Source organism: Anabas testudineus, chromosome 2 (genome assembly GCF_900324465.2).
Source record: "Anabas testudineus chromosome 2, fAnaTes1.2, whole genome shotgun sequence".
Classification (NCBI taxonomy): Eukaryota; Metazoa; Chordata; class Actinopteri; order Anabantiformes; family Anabantidae; genus Anabas; species Anabas testudineus.
Genome location: NC_046611.1, coordinates 10639710 through 10659635, shown reverse-complemented (window position 1 = coordinate 10659635; position 19926 = coordinate 10639710). Strand labels below are relative to the sequence as shown.

General features: G+C 38.5%; 1 protein-coding gene across 3 annotated transcripts; it reads left to right on the top strand.

The window, feature by feature from the left end:
- Positions 1 to 1497: 1497 nt before the first annotated feature.
- Positions 1498 to 19353, top strand: arhgef7b (Rho guanine nucleotide exchange factor (GEF) 7b). 3 transcript variants are annotated; one of them, XM_026363190.1, is made up of 22 exons: positions 1498 to 1701; positions 3065 to 3148; positions 7566 to 7650; positions 7782 to 7906; positions 8099 to 8303; positions 9810 to 9901; positions 11481 to 11575; positions 11894 to 11989; positions 12874 to 12996; positions 13084 to 13222; positions 13347 to 13406; positions 13577 to 13723; positions 13811 to 13897; positions 13989 to 14067; positions 14211 to 14341; positions 14429 to 14653; positions 14802 to 14895; positions 15064 to 15153; positions 15624 to 15782; positions 16807 to 16903; positions 17021 to 17075; positions 17418 to 19353. In XM_026363190.1, the coding sequence occupies exons 1-22, from the start codon at positions 1537 to 1539 to the stop codon at positions 17538 to 17540; spliced, it is 2556 nt and encodes an 851-aa protein (XP_026218975.1). In that variant the 5' UTR covers positions 1498 to 1536; the 3' UTR covers positions 17541 to 19353. The 3 variants fall into 3 exon arrangements, with proteins under 3 accessions (XP_026218975.1, XP_026218974.1, XP_026218973.1); XM_026363189.1 differs by lacking the exon at positions 15624 to 15782; XM_026363188.1 differs by lacking the exons at positions 1498 to 1701; positions 3065 to 3148; positions 15624 to 15782 and adding an exon at positions 5546 to 5894.
- The last annotated feature ends 573 nt before the right edge of the window (positions 19354 to 19926 follow it).

Sequence of the window (19926 nt, the reverse complement as noted above, 5' to 3'; positions counted from 1 at the left end):
CGACAGAGGGCGATAGAGCTTAATTTGACACACAAACCAGTGAATCCGGGCCTCTGCTCACTTTATCAACACAACCAGCAACTACTTTCTTTAATTAAAAGTATTTTGCAATAACATAGGCTGTAGACCTAGCCGATGTATTTTACTGCAAATATAAATTATTTCTATAAAGTTGTAGCAGGTGTAGATGTGTTTTACATAACCGTATTGGCCGCATGATTTAAACTTGTATATTTATTTAATGGAGTTCGACGCCTATCTGTTTAACAATGTGCTGCAGACAGAATAGTTTTAATGCATTTGTTAGATTTATATATTCGTTTAATTTATTTTAGGATATCATTAGCTATTTCAGTCTCTGACCTCATCAGAGGACCCGCAGTCTGCCCGGTTTCATCCCCTGTGAGCCATTTCTGGGACGGTCCTGTGATGTGATGCTGTCAGCGGCGTCTCAGGGTTGGAGACAGCGAGGGAGAAAACGGAAGTCATGGTTAACTTTCAAAGTAAAGGTACAGAAGGAGAGTAGCTACTCCACTCATGTAAAGCCAAGGTGTTCAATTGAGTGAGCTCTGAAGCACACTGTCTGATGTAAGGTTAGTGTAATTTGGAATATTTGTGCTCTGAGTAACAGAAACCATGAATTTACACGAACCTCTGAAAGCTTTGTCAAAATTAAGATAAGGGACTATTAAAAAAAAAGCTTGATTAAAGTGTAGTTATCCTTAATGAAAAATACAGTTATGTTTGTTATCTGGTATTGATTTAATACCATTAAAACTGAATGACAGTAATTGAAAGTAGCAAACAAAATTCAACATCTCTATCTTTACTCCTTAAAAACTGCTGCATTCCAGAGGATGAGCCAATAAATATTAAATCCATCCAATATATAACAGTTTTTTGAGTTCATCTTTCATCGACTCATTCATTCACTTATGTGTGACTTGTTTAATATCAGCTACCACGTACTATTTACACATTTCATTTGTACAGACTTTTTGTAAATGCCTTACTAAATTTTAAATAAGATAACTTACTGCTCTACTAGCATGACTTGTGAAGACAGTTCAAAGATATAAACATTTGATTGTTAATATTAACTTATCTCAAAATTTTGTGTGAACAAGTTCCCCACATGTGCGCCTAGTTTTCATGCTTTTAATGTGAAAGCTGACAAAGGAAGTGTGGTCTCATGGTGTCTCACTTGACACTGGTGCTGCTGCTACAGTTGTGCACAAGCAAAGGTGATGCCAGCATCCGCCGAGTGACACACACACACACACACACAGACATAGAGAGAGAGAGAGAGAGCAGTGTTGGACAATCCGAAGCTGTTAAAGGAAGGAACCTCCATTATTTCCCATTTCCACCTCAGTTTTTATTGTGGAATAACAGCCTGTGTGATCCAATCGCTGGGCTTTGATTGTAACGTTCAAACAAGGCGGGGCTGACCCTCCTGCCTCATTTTAGACTAACTACAAGCAGGATAGACCCCGACCAGTGCTGCTGCTGCTGTGTGACATTAGAGACTCAGGCATGAATTCGGCTGAACAGACAGTAACATGGCTCATAACACTGGGCGTCCTGGAGTCTCCCAAGAAAAGCATCTCGGATCCAGAGGCTTTTCTGCAGACATCTCTGCAGGATGGAAGCGTGCTGTGCAGGCTGCTGGAGCGACTCAGACCCGGGACGGTGGATAAAGTAAGTGGACGGAGCACAATGTAAGATAAATATAACCTAAAGATAAAAATTATAGGCTGTAGGACAGGTTATACAAACCAGCGGCGCAAAAAACTTTATAAAAATCAATGTTGAAGCTAAAAGACTTCATAATTTGTATAATTTGCATAATGAATAGTCAAAGATAAACCCATTCAGGCAAAATCCAAAAGATTCCTGGAAAAAGTGAAAAACTGTGTTGAAACATTATCATTTTCACTTCAGCATTAACATATCCTGATTGTACTAGATTTTTTTCCCACAATTTCCATCGTTTCCTACACGGTTTATCCTCTCTTTTCCCGATTATTATGAGCCTTCTTACTTTGAGAGGAACAATGTGGGACATTACATGTAAATATGAGCTGCTGAAATACTAACAATGCCAATAAACACACTTTGTGAGCTCATTTGAGAATCCACAATGCCTTATTGGCCTATGACACTATAATAACAGTATATTTAGCTCCTCATGTCACCAGAATCAGCGCTAAATGTAAAGTAACAGAGGCAGCAGATTAAAGTCTACTTAGTTTTACAGAATAATCCCACTGTGCCCATGGGTAGTTCATACTGAGGCGTTTTAATGTGCCATAATTTTTAATTTAAAGTTTTATTCTACTGTATCACACACACACACACACACACACACACACACACACACACACACACACACACACACACACACACACACACACACACACACGTCATATCCTCCTTTGGCTTATCCAACTTCCCAGGAAGATTGTGGATCTGTGTCAAACTAACATCTGTTATCTACAACACCACATACTGCGAGACTGGGCTTCTTTCAAAATAAAATCACACAAACTTTGACAAGCACGTCCTTACAGATGTGATATCTGTAAGGACGTGCTTGTTACAGCTAGGCTGCTTTTGTCGAGACAAAACGTTATTTTTAAGTTTTGCAGGATGTGTTATATTTTATAGGTAAGTAAACTTTTCTTAAATCGTTTTTGTCAGATGTGACAGCTGAGAGGGGAAAATAACAAACGATAAAAACATATCTCAGAAGTAACTTAAAAGATAAAACACTACATCATTTACGTATATAAGTGCTGATTATAATACGATATGGGCACATTTTCTTTATTAATCAACATCATAAACATTAAATGTATGTAAATGTGACGAACCAGTGCTTTAATTTGAAAGGTGAAGCAGGAAGTGTGACGTATTACTCTAGCCAGCTTTATTCTGATCAGCAGCGAGTGGCAAGTGCACCAGCTGCTCCTGGAATAAGACCGTAGAAACCTTAAACATCTTCACTAGCACCTCACTGAGTCACTACCTGAAGCTAAATCTAGCCACTTGTTGTTTGTAGTTTTTCCAGGAACCGAGGAGCGACAGCGAGAGTCAGAGGAACATTAGCGAGTTTCTTAAAGGCTGCGGGGCTTTCGGTGTGGAGGTGAGTTAACGCAGCACTGATGTGTGGTTTCTTCTAATGGAGCGGTCCTTCAACAGTGTGGAGGCAGGAAAACAAATCAACAAATACTTCAACAGTGTGGAGGCAGGAAAACAAATCAACAAATACTTCCACAGTGTGGAGGCAGGAAAACAAATCAACAAATACTTCAACAGTGTGGAGGTAGGAAAACAAATCAACAAATACTTCAACAGTGTGGAGGCAGGAAAACAAATCAACAAATACTTCCACAGTGTGGAGGCAGGAAAACAAATCAACAAATACTTCAACAGTGTGGAGGCAGGAAAACAAATCAACAAATACTTCAACAGTATGGAGGCAGGAAAACAAATCACAATACTTCAAGTGGAGGCAGGAAACATCCAAATACTTCAACAGTGTGGAGGCAGGAAAACAAATCAACAAATACTTCAACAGTGTGGAGGCAGGAAAACAAATCAACAAATACTTCAACAGTGTGGAGGCAGGAAAACAAATCAACAAATACTTCAACAGTGTGGAGGCAGGAAAACAAATCAACAAATACTTCCACAGTGTGGAGGCAGGAAAACAAATCAACAAATACTTCCACAGTGTGGAGGCAGGAAAACAAATCAACAAATACTTCCACAGTGTGGAGGCAGGAAAACAAATCAACAAATACTTCAACAGTGTGGAGGCAGGAAAACAAATCAACAATACTCCACAGTGTGAGGCAGGAAACAAATCACAAATACTTCCACAGTGTGGAGGCAGGAAAACAAATCAACAAATACTTCAACAGTGTGGAGGCAGGAAAACAAATCAACAAATACTTCAACAGTGTGGAGGCAGGAAAACAAATCAACAAATACTTCAACAGTGTGGAGGCAGGAAAACAAATCAACAAATACTTAAATACTTCCATAAAGACATTTATTATTTGAACCACCTTTTAAGTTAGTGTGTATTTAGTTAGCTGTTTATTTGTGTGAAGGTGCTGTTTATGACTAAATATTAAAACCTATTGGAGGACATTTATTTATAATGAGTCAGAGAAACATAACAAATGTGCCTCCGTTTCTTTTACTTAAAAATGTCTCTTAGTCATTCAGACATGTATCAACACAGTGATACAGAGATAACTCCAAAGGTGACTGCAAATGAGAGACCGACTAGACATGAACTAACAAAAACAAAATGGTGCTACTTTCGTATAATTTTGCTGATGGTTATTAAATCATTCTTGATTATTTAAAGAGCTATTTCAGGTTGCCAGCTTGTGTAAATCATTTTCCTTTTCTATTTAGTGTCTCTTACTAAATACTTCACCTTGTACATTTTAGTAAGTTTGCTAATAAAGGATTTTCAGTTAGCTAAGTTAATAGTAAATGCTAACAGCCAAAATTGTTAATAAAAATATATTAGATCATGTAACTGTTAATCACATCATCTGTGTGTGATGTATTAGTCAATTAGTGAAACTCTTGCCTTAGAAAACTGTATATTCTTATAAAACACACAGTCTGCAGCCCACTAGCTGTTATTTAATGTGAATTTATGTTATTAAAGTTCACTACTAATAGATTTACAGTAGGCTAGCATGAGATTATTTAAGGCTGCATTATTGAGTTGCTGTTTCCAGAACCTGCAGAGTTAAGCAGTCATTACTGCTGCATAGGGACGAGTTATGGTTCATTTGTAGTTATGGAAACAGGAGGCAGAGATAAGCAAGGACAAGCTGTCTTAATTTCTGACTTGAGAGTAGTGTTGAGTCTCTGGAACATATCAACATATTGGTTAGGTCTTGTTTTTTTATTTATAACTGCAGACCAATCTGTTGTTTTGGTTGTTACATGTGAAATAGAGGTGTGATACTGATAATACATTTTGTGTGTGTTGATCAATACTGCAGTGCTTGTTTTTACTGGAACTAGTTCAGACATTAGCTTTCACACAGTTTGTAATTATGTTGTTGGTAATGGTGATGGAGATGTTGATTATAGGCTCAAGCTGGGATGAAGATTGTCCTACTGAGATGGGAAATCTCTGCAAGAAGCAGTAAACAGTTTTTCAGATTAGTTTGACACGAAATATGAGATATGGAAATTATTACAGAAGATTTGGATGTTGCTGGTATGTTTTCATAAATAAATATTATCACAGTTTGTAAGGACATGTTATGGTGCATGCATGTGGGTTTGTTTGCACAACAGTGGGTTAAACCAGGCTATATCCTGCCCCGCAGCAGGTGTGTACAAAATGAAACTGCACTCATACTGTGATGGACGCACACACACACACACACACACAAACACACACACACACACACACACACACACATACGCACACACTATTGATCTTAACCATGGAAAAAGCCATGAAGTCATCATAATGGAAAAGAGCAGATTAGGCAACACAGTCCTGGACTGCAGACCTATAACAAGGTTTTTTTCTCCGGACTTTTATTTTTATCCGGACTTAAATTATTTTTGACATGTTGATAGGCTTTAAAAAACTGGAGTCCACGACAAAGGAGAAAAGGAAAAAATTAAATGGAGGAGAAGAGTGGGCTGATGTAATGAAACACATCAGCCAGGCAGTGGATTTCCCAATCAGGTTGATTAGAAGCATGTCCGCCATGTTGCTGGAAGCCAAGGCGTCCATTACCAGCAGCCTGACTGACATCAGTGTAGTAATTCTTCCAGACAGTCATCGGACAAGCAGAGGACGAGCCAGACTGGCGGAGATTACAGAGTGGATGGCAAGAGTTAGTCTGAGTGTGGATGAGTTCTGACTCCACGTTTAACCAGAGTAGAACAATAATTAGATAACAGTTGAGATCACAAATTTGGCTTCTGCAATGAATTAAACTTAATCGGATGGGTTATTGATTCTGTGCATTTAGTGCAGCGTCTCTGCAGCATTAAATCAAGCACACCCTATTGTTAGATAAGTTGTTTGATCAGTCACATGCATTTGTTTTAAGTATTCTGTGATGTGCTGCAAAGCTGCAGGGCTGCAGTATGTTCGCTATGGACATGACCTTCTAGATGAATATAGCTACATTTAATATGTGGTAATGGAGGTTTCTTTTATTCTGTTACTTGAATGCTGAGGCAGCATTATTGATGTTATTTTTAAGCTTTTAAAATACCAATTTAAATAAACTAATATTAATATAAATGTAAAGATATGTACATTTGAGGAACAATGTAGACATTTTCAATGCAGTGATACTAAGTGTCCATAATAAATAACTTATTATGATTAACTTAAGGTTCTAGAGAGTAGGTATGTATAGGTATATGTCCTCTGCTTTACTAGGGTTCGCTGATAATTAACAATTGTAGTCACATAAAATTTACCATCTTCTTTAAGGGAACAATAAAAAAATCTAATATTTCAATATCAAATGCACTTTATTTCCATTAGTGAGCTTTCTGTGAGTGCCTTTCTTTGTTGCTGGCATTCTACATGTGGCTGTTTAGTGTCAGATTTAAGTATTGATCAACTCACTTGACTTATTAGTGTATCCTCGACCCTGGATTATGTAAAATGTGTGCATTTGAAACTGAACACAGGAACAGTTTTTCCGCGGGTATGGAAAGAAACGATACTATACCCTGGCCAAGTGCCAGTGGGAGAGGTGAAAGTGTGTATTAACTGTTGGGTCCATGCTGCTTTGACTATTAATCAGTGTATATCAATCAGAACAAGTGGCCTTTTGTGAGGAAGGTTGTAATACAGAATGGTATCATTCCTAAATTTAACAGGACTTAGCATGTAAAGAAAAGAACAATGTAGTTTTACTGTAAATTACTGTAAACCTTTAGTTTCCTCATTAGTATATTTCAGTTTTGACCTTCACACCTTGGGAATGTAGAAGTCAGTCAGTGTGTGTGTGTGTATACAAGATTAGGGGCTTCAGAGGTATTTTGATTTTGCCTGTGTGTGTGTGTGTGTCTGTGTGTGTGTCTGTGTGATGGGGAGATTACAAGGGGGAGCTCAGACTTTGGGTAATCCTACTTCAGACTGCAGTTGGAGCAGGAATATAAACCCCCTCTAAACTTTGTGCTCACATTCATCTTCATAATGTAAATTCATATTGAGCAGCAATGTGCATGTAGTCTAAATAAAATTGTTTCTATAATTATCATTATTTTGTTGAATATAATCAGTAACTCTTATTGCTCCATGTTTAAATAACTATGCATTAGTTGTTATGCTTATTATGGTCACCAGTCATAAGTTCCTTCCTTTCTATTTACCACCACCTCTGTGAGATACATGTGTCAAGAAGTCAGCTTTGTGTCCTTGTAGATCTCAAACTCTATAAATGTGTAATGGATATGTGAACATGCTTTTGTCTTCTCTATTCAGCTTAAACTTCTCAGTTGTGAAATGCACTTTATATTATTTTCTTTATTTTTCCTTTTAGCCTTTTGAAGTCAGTGACCTCCTGCAGGGACTGAACTTCTCCAAGGTCCTAAGTTCTCTAGTTTCCCTTAACAAGGCTACCGAAGGTAAGATTACTGTGTCTATGTGCAGATGTATCTGTGCATTTGCTCTTTAATTTTTATTGTTCTTCATTCAGATGGATCTCTAATGAATCTCAACGTGCATTTAATTGAATTGAACTGTTGTATATGTGCAGTTGTAGCTGTTCCTGGTGACACTGTGTGTGTGCCTCACTCCTCAACACTGAGGATTAAGTCCTTTGACTGTCTGAACACTCAGATTCGCTCCTCTAAACCACTACAGCCCCAGTCTCGCAGCTTGGTGAGTATCTATGGCAACAACAATAACATGACTCACAAATAAAAACAAACACTGGCTGGAGGCAGACATACAAAAAGAGTCCTGCTCTTGTACAGCACTTGCTCCTCTTTGACCAAAACTGCATCAATCTGTTCAAATATCCAAGAGGTACTGTAAATTATGCACAGCTTTTATTTAATTATTATTTCCCAGGACATGTCAGAGGGCAGTGGGTGTGGCCAGTTGCTGGTCAAGGCTCGCTTTCCCTTCCAGCAGACCAATGAGGATGAACTGTCCTTCTCCAAGGGTGACATCATCAGTGTGATCAGACAGGAGGACGGGGGCTGGTGGGAAGGCTCTTTCAATGGCAAGACTGGGTGGTTCCCGAGCAACTATGTACGGGAGCTGAAAGGAAATGGTGGGTGCAGCTCGTGTTGCTCCAGATGCTGTGCATCATTATTTTCCTTTATTGAATTGATTGAATATAATTTTTGAGAACAGTGAGGAGAATCTGTTTATTTATGAAATACTTTACAAGCACCAGTTCTGCAAGAAAGTAAATTGCAGTTTTTATTATAATTGAGCCAAAATAACCACTGGTGCACTACAACATTAGTACAATGTACTGTGTTGTGGTAATTTTTAAAGCATACAGCTGCAGCAGATTCAAACCCCCCGGTGTACACTGATGTGGGGAGATGTGACCAAAACAGTGACACATACTTCCTGCAGGTCTGTTTTACTAACCTACTTAACACTTTTATTTCTAATAGGAAGTGTGAAAGAAGAAGACCAAAAAAGTATTGTTGACAGCTACAACATCGTGCCTATTTGTATGCAGTGTCATTTTGCATTATTAGTTTAGATTGAAATTACTCACATAGTGTGTGTATGTACTGTAACACTTAAACAACAAAAGAAAATGAAAACTAGGGATTTAAAAGTATACTTTGATAGTAAGATCAGTATTTTACATCTTAGAAATGACTTCTACATAAACTATAAGACAATATTAAAATATTGATCGACTACTGAATTATACTAACAACCACTGCCCCCTGTGTTTTTTTTAAGAGGCCAACCCGTGTGCTTTATGTGACTGTGTTGTGTCGTAGTGTTTGTCTGAGGAGGGGATGCAGGGAAGGAGGAAGGAAGCTCCACTAGTGCACAAAAGCAGGAAGTTCCAGAGCCTCCGTATAGAAAGAAACTTCCTGACTTAAAGATAACAGCTGAAAACAAGGACCCTGATAATAAAGGAGGAACTGCAGTAAATTCATATGGCCAGTGGGAGGTGTTTCATATGGGTGAAAGCAGGCTTACACTTGAGAGACATAAACTTATAATTACTGGGGTTGTTTGTTAAGTAAACAGGAGCCAACAGCGGGCTGCACATATCTGTCATGATGGTTTGCTGATATAAATTATCTCTACTTAGACTACGCGTACATTTAGCAGATGCTTTTATCCAAAGTGACAAGTGAGGAACAAGGTACAAAGGCAGGGTACGTTTAAGGAGGTCTTGCCTAAGGACCCCTACTGGATGAAGGCCACAGTTGTGATTTGAACCCAGTCTCCCACATGGAGACTGTGTAAAGAAACATGTGTTTGAATCTTAAAGATGTATTAAAAATAAAGAGCCGTAGGTTGTACAGTATAGTAGCTGTTAGAGGAGCATTATAAATATACCAATCAAGTGGATATATTATTTTTTAAGATTAGGATTGATAGATTATTTAGCAGTGTGTTTATACCAAGTCACTCACATAATATATATACGTGTATCCCAAGCTAACAGAAGTCAAGATTATAACTGTGAACCCAGGCACCACATGTATTTACTTCACTTTCATTGTAATTGAATTAATTGTGACTTGGTTTTTGTCTTAGTTTTAACCGCTCTCTCCTTCTTTCTCTCTCTCTGTAGATAAAACATCAGACAAGCCGAAGTCAGGGACACTGAAAAGTCCGCCAAAAGGTTTTGACAACACTATAATCAGTAAAACCTACTACAACGTGGTGAGTATCTTAAGAAACTGTGTGTGTGTGTGTTTATTCCCTTATGTTCTCACTATTTCTAGGATCGTTTACCATTGGGACAGTTTGTTTTATTTTAGGCTTAGGCATCTTGCAGCAATATTTTAAAATGCAGTGGGAAAATATGAATTTTTCACAATGTCATTTGTATAAACAATCTCCTTTGTGAACGTTTTCTATCTTTATTCAAGCAGCTTTAAGTTAAACTGCTGTAGTGAACCCACTTAATGGATGTTTGTCACGAGTGTCTGCATTTGTAGGCTGTTACGATCAATTTTCACCCACACGTCTAGTTAGTGATGGTGAAGCTGTGTCTCTGTGTATGTATCTGTATGGCACCCCTGCATGTGTGTGTGTGTGAGTGCAGCAGCTGTAATGTAGGTTAGTTCTTCCATTCCAGTGGTTTCTGGGACAGTCTTGCCCCAGGCTTGTCTCCAGTGTGTTTGTGTGGGTTTTAATAATGCAACAGCTGCCACAGTTTCTGTAGACAGTCCATCTTTGGATAGGGTACCTGAGTCTCTCTCACATACACTCTCTCACCCACCCCGCCTGGAGTCCAAGTTGTTCCCAGACAGAAATGCAAAGGAAAAGAGAAGTTATAAATAACAAAGTTTTTGTCCTCCTAAAAGATCCTCTCATTGCCTCAGGACAGGAGTTTGTTTTAGTAGAAGATTCGGCCTTGGAGTTTTTTCTCTGTGTGTGTTTCGTGATTTCACAGTAACCGTCTGCGTTCAATATGAGAAATCAGACTATACATTACATTTTATTTTAGATAAATAACAGCTGTTTGTTTACTGTCTGTTGATGTAAAGGCAGACAAAGCAACAAGTGCCGCTTAATTAAATGGTGCAATTCATTAGCAGAAACCTCATTCCTATGAGGGTTCTAATGTGGAGAGATGAGACAAATAGCTGGTGGAGTCAGATGCTCTGAAAGCTACTCAAGTGTTACAGCTCCCACAGGGCTTGATATCTCTCTCCATTAGCGTTTTACTAAATATCCACTGACATGTCAGCTGCTTGTTATGTTAGTCTGAGCTGCCAGAAGGTTTGTGTGGTGTTCATAATGATATCAACAGAACACAGAAAACACAACATTAATCACTGATCACAGAAACCATGTGAAATCATTCATCCACAGTGTGATCCTCGTCATATTATTGCCTCTTTTTCTTTTCCAGTTCAACAAGTACAAGAGTCTATTTACTCATTGTATTTTCTAAAATCCTATTCATCTTTAATAATGATTATAAAGGATATTAGGAGTAACATTGTGTTTAATTATGCATTTAAAATGTGAGCGGTTCATTTAGAGCCTGCGGTGATTCATCAGAACTAAAACATAACGATTTTTCATTTTAATCATCTGTTAATCTGCTTGTTGTTTTCTTGGACTAATTGATAAATTGATTGGTGAATTAAACGTCCAAGTTGTGACCATCACAGTTTTCCAGGGTGTAATTACCTCTGTCGTATCCTTTTCCATGACTTTTACAATACATTTACTTATTGTAGATGATATACAAGCCTGGGTGCGTGTTTGTGGTTCATGTCTCTCTCAGGTCCTACAGAATATCCTGGAAGCAGAAACAGAATATTCCAGGGAGCTACAGAGTCTTCTGGGTTCATACTTGCGCTCGCTTCACCCCACAGACAGGTGCAGTTATTTTTAGTCTGTTATTCTTTTATTCTGGAGTCAGATTTCAATGTTCACACACTAGAATACCCATAATAATACAATATGTCCAATTTCCACTGAATGTAAGAGCACACAAATACACATATAGTGGATGTTATACCACATGTATATCGTCCCATCCTGCACCTATACTTGCAGTACAAAATACATTGTGCATCAGTGTCAGGCTCAGTTTTACCTGTATCACCCATTAGAAATCAACCTCAACAACAATAAAGTCACATACTTTGATGATGAATGACTCTTATCTTCTTCTCTCCGCTCTTCCTTTTTCAGACTCAGCAGTGTTGATATCAGCTACATTCAGGGAAATCTGGAGGAAATCTCAACCTTCCAACAGATGTTGGTTCAGTCATTGGAGGAGCATACAAAGTCAGTCGATCATCATTGTCTATGCACTACCAGCTAATGGTGATGATAGAGTGGCAAGAAAAACTATGTGAACCCTTTAGAATATCTTTCGGTTTTCGGCATTAATATGTGATGAAACATGATCTGATCTTCATCTAAATCAAGAGTATTAACAAATCTAATGTAGTAAAGTAATAACATAACAACAATTCACAAATTTTATATATCTATTGAGAATAACCATAAAAACCTCATAGTGCTAGTGGAAAAAGTATATAGCCTTTTGAATTAGATACTGGTAGACCCCAGCCAGTTCCAATGATGTCTTCAAATCTTTGTCTGTCTCTCTGGGTTGCTTCTTTACCTCACTGATGAGTGTTTGTTGTGCTCTTGGGATCATTTGACTGGCTGCCCACTTCTTCATAGCCACAGTCCCAACGTCATTATTGTGTTCACGTACTTTTTTCTACAAGCACTATGATTTCATGGTTGTTCTCAATAAAGCAATAAAAGATCAGAATTTTTATTTTAGGCACATTGTATTTGTTAATACTCTTGACTTAGATGAAGATCAGATCACATTTTATGACAAATTTATACAGAAAACCATGAAACTCCAAAATGTTCACATATACTGTATATTGTTAATAGTAAAATATGTCTGTATGTAATACAGAGCTGTAATGTCATAGGTATTTCTGTAATAGTCAGTTTTTCACACTGATGACTAAAATATAAATTAAATATAAACACACAGCATTAATACTGTAATGCTGGAGCTTTAAATAGGCGACTGTTATGGCAACAGAGACACCTAGTGGTGGATTGAAGTAATTGAACCAACAGGTATCTGGAGCTTTGCCTCAGGTAAACACCAGCAGTCTAACATTCATTTGTGTCTGCAGACTTCCAGAGAGCCAGCAGAGGATTGGGGGGTTCTTCTTGAGCCTAATCCCCCAGATGAAGATCATCTATGTGGCGTACTGCTCCAACCACCCGTCTGCTGTCAATGTACTCACACAACACAGGTACATGTCAATGACAATAAAGTGCATTCAGCTCTAAAGAGAAAATAAAACATTTGTGAATATACTTTCTGTACATGTGCTTCACAGTGAGGAGCTGGGAGAGTACATGGAGTCAAAGGGGGCGTCTACTCCTGGGATCCTGACTCTGACCACTAGTCTGAGTAAACCATTCACCAGACTGGAAAGATACCCAACACTGCTGAAGGAACTAGAGAGACACATGGAGGTTAGCTCGCATCTCTCAGTGATGATAAACATTTAACAACATGTTCTGAACGACTGAGTGTCATGACGGGGTAAACAAGGCTTTTCTTTTTGTTTCCACTTCAATATTTACACCGTCTGATTAGGACCAACACCCTGACAGAGCTGACCTCCATACTTCTATGACGGCCTTCAAAAACCTTGCAGTAAGACACACTTGCACGCATTTTTGTATATCAGCAGTTTGATTAATCTTAATTACTACACTTTAGATATAAATTGTGTCTGAATGTAAACGGTGTGTGTGTGTGTGTGTGTGTGTGTGTGTGTGTGTGTGTGTGTGTGTGTGTGTGTGTGTGTGTGTGTGTGTGTTCAGGCTCAGTGTCAGGAGGTCAGGAAGAAGAAGGACCTGGAGTTGCAGATTTTAACGGAGCCAATCAGAAACTGGGAGGGTGATGACATCAAAACCCTCGGTCCTGTTCTCCACATGTCCCAGGCGACAATTCACACACAGAACTGTCAGGTACCCATCTCAGCCATTAGTACGAGGACTTACCTGTTAAACATCTGATGTACTAGCTTTTGTGATTTATTTTATTATATCTTTTAGGAATCAAACGAACGGTACCTCGTCCTCTTCCCTCACACTCTGCTCATGCTATCTGCCAGCTTGAGAATGAGTGGATTCATCTATCAGGTACATTTTACATGAGAGGAAGAAAATCCCTGTATGTTCCTGAACTTCAAAAAACGTAAAAGACTTTGTGTTTATGTGTGTATCCCTGCAGGGGAGGGTGCCACTATCAGGAATGCTCATCTCTAGAATAGAAGATGGAGAAAATCTGAGGAATGCTTTTGAAATATCTGGTCAGTCCCATCTCATAGATCTTTCTAATTTCAGCTGAAATGTCTGTGGCATAATAGAAAACACACAGCTAACTGTAGAAATAAAAATATGCAGCCAGCTTGCTGTTTTCTATCTATGTATTTATTTGTGTGCTGTTGTGCAGGTGGCCAGTGTGAGCGGATGCAGGTGGCGTGTAACAGTCAGCAAGAGCTACAGGACTGGCTGGACCTGCTCACCAAACACACACACACTCCGTCCTCACACTCACACAAGCCTCAGTCCGTCTGTCACACAGTAAGTGTCCATTCAGTCGGTTCTCTTCATCCAGTCCATTATTCACATCCTGCGTTAATTAACGTCTCCTTTCCTCCTCCTTTCCAGCTGCCCTCTCACCCCGGCACTCCTTCAAGACACTCAGAGTCACGTGGAGGGAGCAGTGGATACGCTTATCACACCCTTCCCCATCTGTCCTCATATGGGTCAGCAAACAATAGCACCCCAATGTGGGGACCCCTGGAGCCACCAAGTACACCCAAACCCTGGAGCCTGAGCTGCCTTCGTCCTGCACCTCCACTCCGGCCCTCTGCTGCTCTCTGCTACAAGGAGGTTCTGCTCAATGATATACTAAAATAACTATACTAATACTTTATTATATGTGGTGCTTAAAGCATCATCTGGGATTTTAAAGGGTCCTTGAGGGCGTTTTTACCAAGACAAAGAACAGTCTTAACTATCTGTGTGTGTCTCTTTGTAGGATATGAGTAAAAGTCCAAAGAACATGAAGAAGCTGCTCCCTAAGAGAAAGCCAGAGAGGAAACCTTCAGAAGAAGATTTTACTGTCAGAAAGAGTAAGAATAGCACATCATGCACAATATATCTGTATCTGTGCTGCTACATGAGCGTTCATTACTTTAAAAATACCTAAACTTAAGAGCAATGCAAACAATGCGATCGTTCATCTGTTTGCTATCAAGTACCACAAATGATAAAACTCTGCTTGTGTCCTTGTGTCTCAGGTACAGCAGCTTTAGAGGAGGACGCTCAGATACTGAAAGTGATTGAGGCCTACTGCACCAGCGCTAAGACACGACAGACTCTCAACTCCAGTGAGCACACACACACACACAAACACAAACATCTGTATATTTAAATATATTATTAGACATTACACACACGGTGGTGCTCACGCTGCTTGCTGTCTTATTGTTAACCACTATTTTCTCTCTGCTTTCAGTTCTAACAGTGTTCTTCTCTCCACTTTTTGTCTTCCCTTCATTCCTCTGCTTTCCTCCTTTATTCGTAACTGCTTCCTTCTTATGTTCTTGTTTGATTTGAACCCTCTTTTTTCCACATGTTGTACTCCTCGTTTCCCTAAATTTAATTTGCTTCATTCTACCCTAACCCTACCTAACTGGTTTTTCTTTTTATTGTTGGATTTGATTTAAATCTCTTATTTATGTTTTTATAAAAAAACAACATCAACAATATGGTTTGTTCCAAACCCTCCCCTCATTCCCCCAACATTCAATTTGGTTTATTCCGTACCCCTGTCTACTGCTGGTACATTATGACACAGCATGGCAAGGGACTGACCTCATGCACAACCACGTGCTCGCTGACACCAGCCTCACCGTTGCTGGTTTTCCTGGCAACCCACCTTGTTCCGACCAATCGGAGGACTCCGATTATGACAGTATTTGGACTGCCCATAGTTACAGGACTGCTTCATTTTCTCGTAAGATATCGGTTTTACAAACAAGACGTGCTGGTGAAACAGCTAGTTTACAACATGTTTATTAGCCCAAACCTGTCACCTGCTGTGTGTTTGCCTGTGTGTACTGTACTGTGTTTGTGTTTTGCATAATTAGTGGTGTTTTTTGTGTCTGCATCCTCTTCTATTATAATCCTACTTGTATTATAACCTATTTGCCAGCTTTCACACTGGTTGTTCTTCTGGGTCTGCTCCACTTACTGATGAACGGATTAGTCTATAAAATCAGCAAATAGTGAAAATGGCTTCACAGAGTTCACTTTATTTTATGTCATGCTCTGTTTGACACAAAAAATGTTTTGCCATTTATGCTTAAAATGCATAGTAGAATGTTGCACAAACATTTCTGAAGATGGGGGTTTTGTGGGGTTTGGGGAAACAAACACCTGAAAACTTGATCACTGACCTTATTCAGGTGCAGGTTTTCATGCCTTCACATAAAAATTCAAACCACTCCAGCATTCAGAGTAACCTGCCAGTGTTAAAGTTTTATTTTGGAAGTGTGTCATTGGCTACATTCACATCACAGATCACCGGCCTCATTGCTCAATTCAGATTTCTTTAGTCAGATCGGTTGTTTATTGTGTTGCTAGTTTACAATGATGTTTCTAAGTGACACGTGTCCAGCTCTGGTGTGAACACTGTTAAGCACTGAAAGCACTGCCATGCATGCAAAGACAAAAATGAGACAATAACAACACAAATCTTCCTCAGATATTAAGAAAAGACATTAATCTGCTGTGAGTGGTAGTGGTCTCAGAGCTGGAGATCAGATATGAATCAGGAGACACTGAAAAAAGCTCATGTGAATCAAGCCTTTGCTTGTAGTTTCCTCAGTATCTGTGCTCCTCTGTACCATTATTCTCCTTTAACTCTGTGTTTAGCGCTTTATTAGAACTATTTAGTTTATATATATGTTTGTATGTTTGTCATAATGTGTGTGACACAGGATTAATAACAACTTACATTATAATCGTTGTTCAATTAGGCTCCAGCAGGAAGGACGTTCACATGTTGTTCCCAGAGGAGGAGAAGATTATAGTGGAGGAAACCAGGAGCAACGGACAAACTGTAATGGAGGAGAGGTGAGAGAGGAGGGATGACTTGTGTATTTACTGTATGTGTGTTGTATATTTAACACAGGTACAGTATATCAGATGTCAGATATCAGGTATGAGCTGTGTGCTGTTCTGTTCCTGCAGGAGTCTGGTAGACACTGTGTACAGTCTTAAAGATGAGGTCCAGGAACTCAAACAGGTGAGTCTGTGGTTTAGTTTCTTACTAACCTGTAATCTGTCAGTAGTAGTAGCAATAGCACTAACTTGTTTTTCTATCTCCATGGAAAAAGTATAACACAGTTAATTAATAGCATGAGTTTACATCTGGATTTGTGTGTTTACGTTTCCTCTGCACTTGTGATCAGGTACAAAGAAATTTGAATGTTTGTTTTTGATTAGCCCTCCTGGTTATTGCTGGTCAAGGGTACCAGACAGTTTTTGTTTTATTTAGACCAAGCTAATAAATAAATACATACATCTTCTTATCCTTTCTTTTCTCATCTCTTTTCCCTTCAATGTCACACTCTGTCTTTTTCTCCAGGACAATAAGAGGATGAAGAGGACGTTGGAGGAGGAGCAACGAGCTAGGAAAGAGCTGGAGAGGATCATCAGGAGAGTTCTGAAGAACATGAACGACCCGACCTGGGATGAGACTAACCTCTGAGATCACCATGGATGGGACCACTTTCTAAATTTGAAATGACCAAATAACCTATGACTTTTTGTTCTGCCTGTGTGGACAGAAGCTGCCAACACTTTATTCTTTATACTTTAGTCTCACCATGTCCACTTGCTTTGACCTTCACAGTTACAAACACAAAGTGATAAACTCTGGACCAAGAGATTCCTGCCAGGCATCAGAAAACCCATCCCTACTGACCGTAAAGCTGTGAAGCCCAATTTCTGTATATGGTAGGCATGATCACTTCTGTTGTGCTCCCTTGTGGTGTGAACAGCCTTCTTTGGAGCAATGAAATCACTTTGTAACATTCATCATTGTATCACTTGTGTGTTTTTGTTTAATTGTTCACTTGCGTTTAGTGTAACACTTCACCACTGCCAGGACAGTATTTGACTAATTGTCTTGGTCCATGAACAAGAACCACGCTACATGGCTTTATGTGCTGTATGTCAGTAAGATATCAGAGCAGTATGTGAATGAAATCCCTCACCGTAACTTGAAACAGGCGTTTTTGTCCCACAATCCTGATTTTACTAATCATATTATTAACAAAATGTATTTATATATTGATTAACACACTTTAACTAACAACATGTGAAGTTATTTAGTAAGTTATTTTGTTTTTTATTATAAAATAGATTTTAAATAAAGCCTAAACTTACCAGCACTTAGAAGTGACCTCTTGGGTTTTACAGGATGAGATAAATTACAAGTTAGTTGCTGTACTTTGACAATCGTGCTACATCTTTATGTAAATGATTGATTGGAGGCTAGAAACTGAATCTTAATTGACTTTATTAAGTGACTGATCTGGTTTATTAATTTAATAGATGATGGTTTGTGAACTTAACAAAACAAAAACAATGTGTATTTACTTGAAAATCATCATGTTATTGTCAAAGGGAAGCTGGAGGGAGACTTGCTCAGGAATTAACCATCTGGAAGTTTCACCTTCAGCTTAACATCCGTTTAAATTTTCACATCCACTCCAAATAAAAGAAACAGATGAATTTCACAGCCATAGAGCGAATGTTTGAGCCAGATGAGCCTTAACCTGAGCTGGAAACACTACAGAGCAGCTTCACTCAGATCAACCCAACAAGAAACCAGATATAAAAACTTGTGTGTACTAAACACTAACTAATGTTTGACTAACTCTGAACTATAAATCTGCATTGAACGGATACAGAGTCACTGAATTTCACAGGAGGGGAACGCCGTGTCACAGAAATGATGTACAGATACCATCACACATCATCATTAGTTTATCTTACTGTAATATTTCCAGGAGCTGACTCAGCTCGATGAAGTTCAAGCAATACAACACTGGAAAATGTTCATGTTTTTTATTATTTTTACAGTGTCAATATGCAACTTAATGTAAAATGATTTCTTATTTTTATATCTATGATTGTGTTTATACTCTGTAAGAGCTTTGGTTTGTAAGACTTATTTTCTACTTGACCTGACTGATCACATTAAAGACAATTTGTACAGGAAAAGCAGAATATTTGTGAGCAGAAGTAGATGTGCCATGATGATAAAAAAATAATGTACTAAATCTTCTAGTTCAAATATTTCACCTGCAAATATGAAATTAGAGCCATGCTAAGGTAAGCTATGTAAAACACTACGTCCATCAAGCCTAACTTATGTATTTAATGAAAGTGATTCATGTAAATGTGTTGTGTTCAAATGTTAACAGTGATCAACATGATTACAGTAGTTACTATGACAAGAATCACCCCCTCTATTTATTTCACCCATGTGTCTGTAAATAAAATGTTGAATCAAACTCCAACTTGGTCGTCAGTCTTTATATCAATCTATATTATATAATCAGTCATTAGATTCACAAAATATTTATATCTGGTGTCTGAAAACATGCTTATACCCACCATTGTCATGCCATAAATGAATGATTAATAGATGTAGGATTAATAACGACTGTAAAAGATACTGCAGCTCTGTGATCATGTTTAGTGTTTCATAAAACCAGGAAATGCATTGCTTTTATGACATTTTATATTTGATTTAAAGAATATATATTCAACATTCAGTGTAACTTAATTGGCCACAGGTTACCCACCTCTCGTCAGTGCATAATGAAATCATCAGTTCATCATGTACATGTCAAACATTGAAATGATCATCACTGACAACATCGAAAAGTCTTTGTATGACTCAAAATCACCATGAGGGCCACTTTAGCCATACTGTTGTTGGAAACTATGTCTATAACTTTACAGTTGGCAATAATAAAGACTTACATTGCTTTAAAAACAACAGAATACGACTCTACTGTTAGTCAAGATGGAAAAATGAGCATCCTCAAATGGGTGAAACAGCGCCCCTCTGTGTTATAACG

Bases quoted from the DNA above. Each gene is read 5' to 3' on its own strand.
- arhgef7b (XM_026363190.1), top strand. From the start codon at position 1,537: ATGAATTCGGCTGAACAGACAGTAACATGGCTCATAACACTGGGCGTC. The intron at 3,149-7,565 runs GTGAGTTAACGC...TTTTCCTTTTAG, and splicing joins GCGGGGCTTTCGGTGTGGAG to CCTTTTGAAGTCAGTGACCT. The intron at 7,651-7,781 runs GTAAGATTACTG...GTATATGTGCAG, and splicing joins CCTTAACAAGGCTACCGAAG to TTGTAGCTGTTCCTGGTGAC.